Genomic DNA, 2,700 nt, shown 5'->3' with positions numbered 1-2,700 from the left:
CCCTCCTTTCTCCTCCCTTCTCCCTCCCCTTCCCTCCCTTCCCTCCCCTTCCTTTTTTCCTCCCTTCCCTTTTTCGCCCCTTCCCCCTTTTCTCCTTTTCCCCTTCCCTTCCCCTCCCCTCCCTCCTCCTCCCTCCTTTTTCTCTTTCCTCACTGTCCCCTCTTCGCCTCATCCCCCACCTCACTCCCTCACGGTCCTCACTCGCATCTCGCGCCTGCTCCTCCTCCCGCCCTCAACACCCGGCACTACCTCCACACTATCTGAGCCATGAGTCAGTGCTGCGTGATGTGTTGAACGTTCGTTGATACAGGGAGGAGGGGATCAAGGCCTACAAGGCGGCGAAGAATGCTCCGCCAAGTGCTGGGGAAGTCGAGAAACCGCACTATGTCACCAACTACTACAAGAAACGAGAGGAAATTATAGGCAAGCGACTGAACGAGGATGTCAAGGATTTGTCGGGATGACTCTTTGTTGTAGTTGATCCTATCTTGCAACGGTTCCGGGATCAGGCGACTGAGGACATGATCTCAACCATGGAGCTGCAGAATCAAAAGCACATGCTCAACGACGCCTGGGATCGGCAGGTAGCTGGCAGTGGAGGTGAAGAAAGTGAGGTCTGAGTCAAGGTGTCCAGGTCCAGCTGGAACAGAAGTTTGACATCATCACCCACCAGCCCAAGAGAGGACATATCCATGAAGTGAAGTTTGTTCCACGGACCAAACCCCCCTCTCTGGCAAGAGTTGTCGCTGTTGTGCAGGAGACAATGACTTGGAATAGGTGGTCGCAAACCACACCGACTACAACATCATCTCCACACTCAAATACGCCGACCATCACTGGGTGAGTGAAGAAAAGCTCCCTCCTTGCAAACAAAGCTTCTGAAGGCTCATTCGCAAGGCACCTCCCGCTCTCCGGCCTCCTCGTATCCCTTCGCCTCCTCGGAAGCAACCCTTCCTGACCAACGTGAACCGACCGAGAGAGTTCGATATCATCAGCAACACGTACAAGGAGCATCACGGAGAGAGGATGAGGTTCGAGGCGGACAAGGAACGACAGGATGTCATGAAGAGGTTCTGGAAAGGGTACTTTGACATGGGAGCTGGGAAATGTTGGCTCCTGACCGTCACACTGCCCACTCGCAGGCGCGAGTTTGATGCGATCAAAGTGAGGTACACCGATGAAGAAAAGGAAGAGGCTTTCCAGTCCACCATGAAGGAGAACTTGCTGCGGAGGTTCCCTTGTTCTTCGCTTCCTTTCCATCTCACCTGTGCTGAGATCTCTGGGATCAGGGGGAAGGATTGGATCAAGAAATTGCCTCCGACCTATCAGGTGGGCCGAAGCTTGTCTTGCTCGAGGGGAACTGCCTGATGATGACGTGCCAGCAAAGTGAATCCACGATGTTTAACATCACGTCGCATCTAGTCAAAGATGAAGACCGTCTCAACGTATGCTCCTGCTCCAGTCTTGTCGCCCCTCGCATCTATTCTTGCACCTCGTCTCCCGTCTTCCCTCCTCTAATCGCTCCTCCCTTCCTCTCCTCCTTATCTGACTCCTTGGCTCCACTTGCCCCTCTCTCCAACCGTGTGCCTGGTTCACTTCGATCCGCTCTCCCTCCCTCCTTCTCATTCGAGGCTTGCAGGCGCTGAAGGCACATGAAGCCGCTCAGAGTGAGATGAAAGCGAAGGTGCGACAAACTTCTGATCTTGATCTTGAGATGATTGCTTCATGCGCAGTTGATAACAGAGCGAGAGGAAGATAATCGGGCATACCAAGTGAGGACACTTGTCTCCGCCTCCTCCTCCTCCACTCTCTGGCTCCTCCTCCTCTTCCTCCTCCTCCTCCTGGCCCTTCTTCGTCCCATCCCCCCTGAGATTGTCTTGATAGTACAAGATGAGCGACCTGGAGATGACGCGCAAGTTGAATCGAATCTCTCACCAGCGATATAAAGACGTCACGGACAGGTGAGACTTCTCCACCATCACCACCACTACCTTCTCCTCCTCCACCACCACTACCACCTCCACCTCCACCACCACTACCACCACCTTCTCCTCCTCCTCCTCCACCACCACCACCTTCAAGGTCCCGCCCCGCCTGCTTCTGTTCCTCCTCCTCCTCCTCCTCTCCCGCCTTTCTCCTCCCCCTGACCTCCTCCCTCCCTGCTTCACTCACTCACTTTCCTTTCAGAGGATTCCACATCCTCAGCAACGACGACTTCGACATCTGCGGGCTGCCCCCAGCTCCCTACACCCGACCCGCCATGTCCCTCAACGACCTTGTCAAACACGCCCAGCTGGTGTGCACCTGCCAGCCGTTCTCCCGTAACGCTCCTTGCTCGCAGGCGGACAAGCCGCAAACTGGTCAAACTCTTCAAAACGGTGGAGGGGAGGAGGTGCGTCTGCTCTGCTGGGGTCTACCCCCCCCCTCCTCATGACTCGCCCAGCAGGCGGCGAGCTCGGCCCCAGCAGTCTCGAGGATGGCGACTAGTATGCGATCGGTGAGGGTCTGAACCTTGACCGTCTTCCCCTGTCGCCTCGTCCTCCTGCGTTTGTGATCATCTGCGTTTGTGATGGATTTCCTCTCCTTCCTCTCCCACATCCTCCTTCTCCTCCTTCTCCTCTTCCTCTCTTTCCTTCTCCTCCTCCTTCTCCTCCTCTTTCTCCTTTCTCCTTCCTCCACCTTCACCTCCTCCTTCTTCCA

The 2,700-nt window shown here is 55.6% G+C and overlaps 1 protein-coding gene across 1 annotated transcript; it reads left to right on the top strand.

The window, feature by feature from the left end:
• Positions 1–521: 521 nt before the first annotated feature.
• Positions 522–2,487, top strand: GUITHDRAFT_116729 (hypothetical protein; the record flags this gene model as incomplete). Its single annotated transcript, XM_005824077.1, has 13 exons — positions 522–584; positions 635–697; positions 778–840; positions 898–1,082; positions 1,143–1,232; positions 1,290–1,329; positions 1,383–1,445; positions 1,640–1,684; positions 1,734–1,772; positions 1,885–1,961; positions 2,188–2,296; positions 2,342–2,378; positions 2,447–2,487. The coding sequence occupies 13 exons, from the start codon at positions 522–524 to the stop codon at positions 2,485–2,487; spliced, it is 915 nt and encodes a 304-aa protein (XP_005824134.1).
• Between the last annotated feature and the right edge of the window lie 213 nt (positions 2,488–2,700).

The sequence above is a fragment of the Guillardia theta genome (genome assembly GCF_000315625.1).
Source record: "Guillardia theta CCMP2712 unplaced genomic scaffold GUITHscaffold_99, whole genome shotgun sequence".
Lineage (NCBI taxonomy): Eukaryota > Cryptophyceae > Pyrenomonadales > Geminigeraceae > Guillardia > Guillardia theta.
This window is presented reverse-complemented; position numbering and strand designations above follow the sequence as displayed.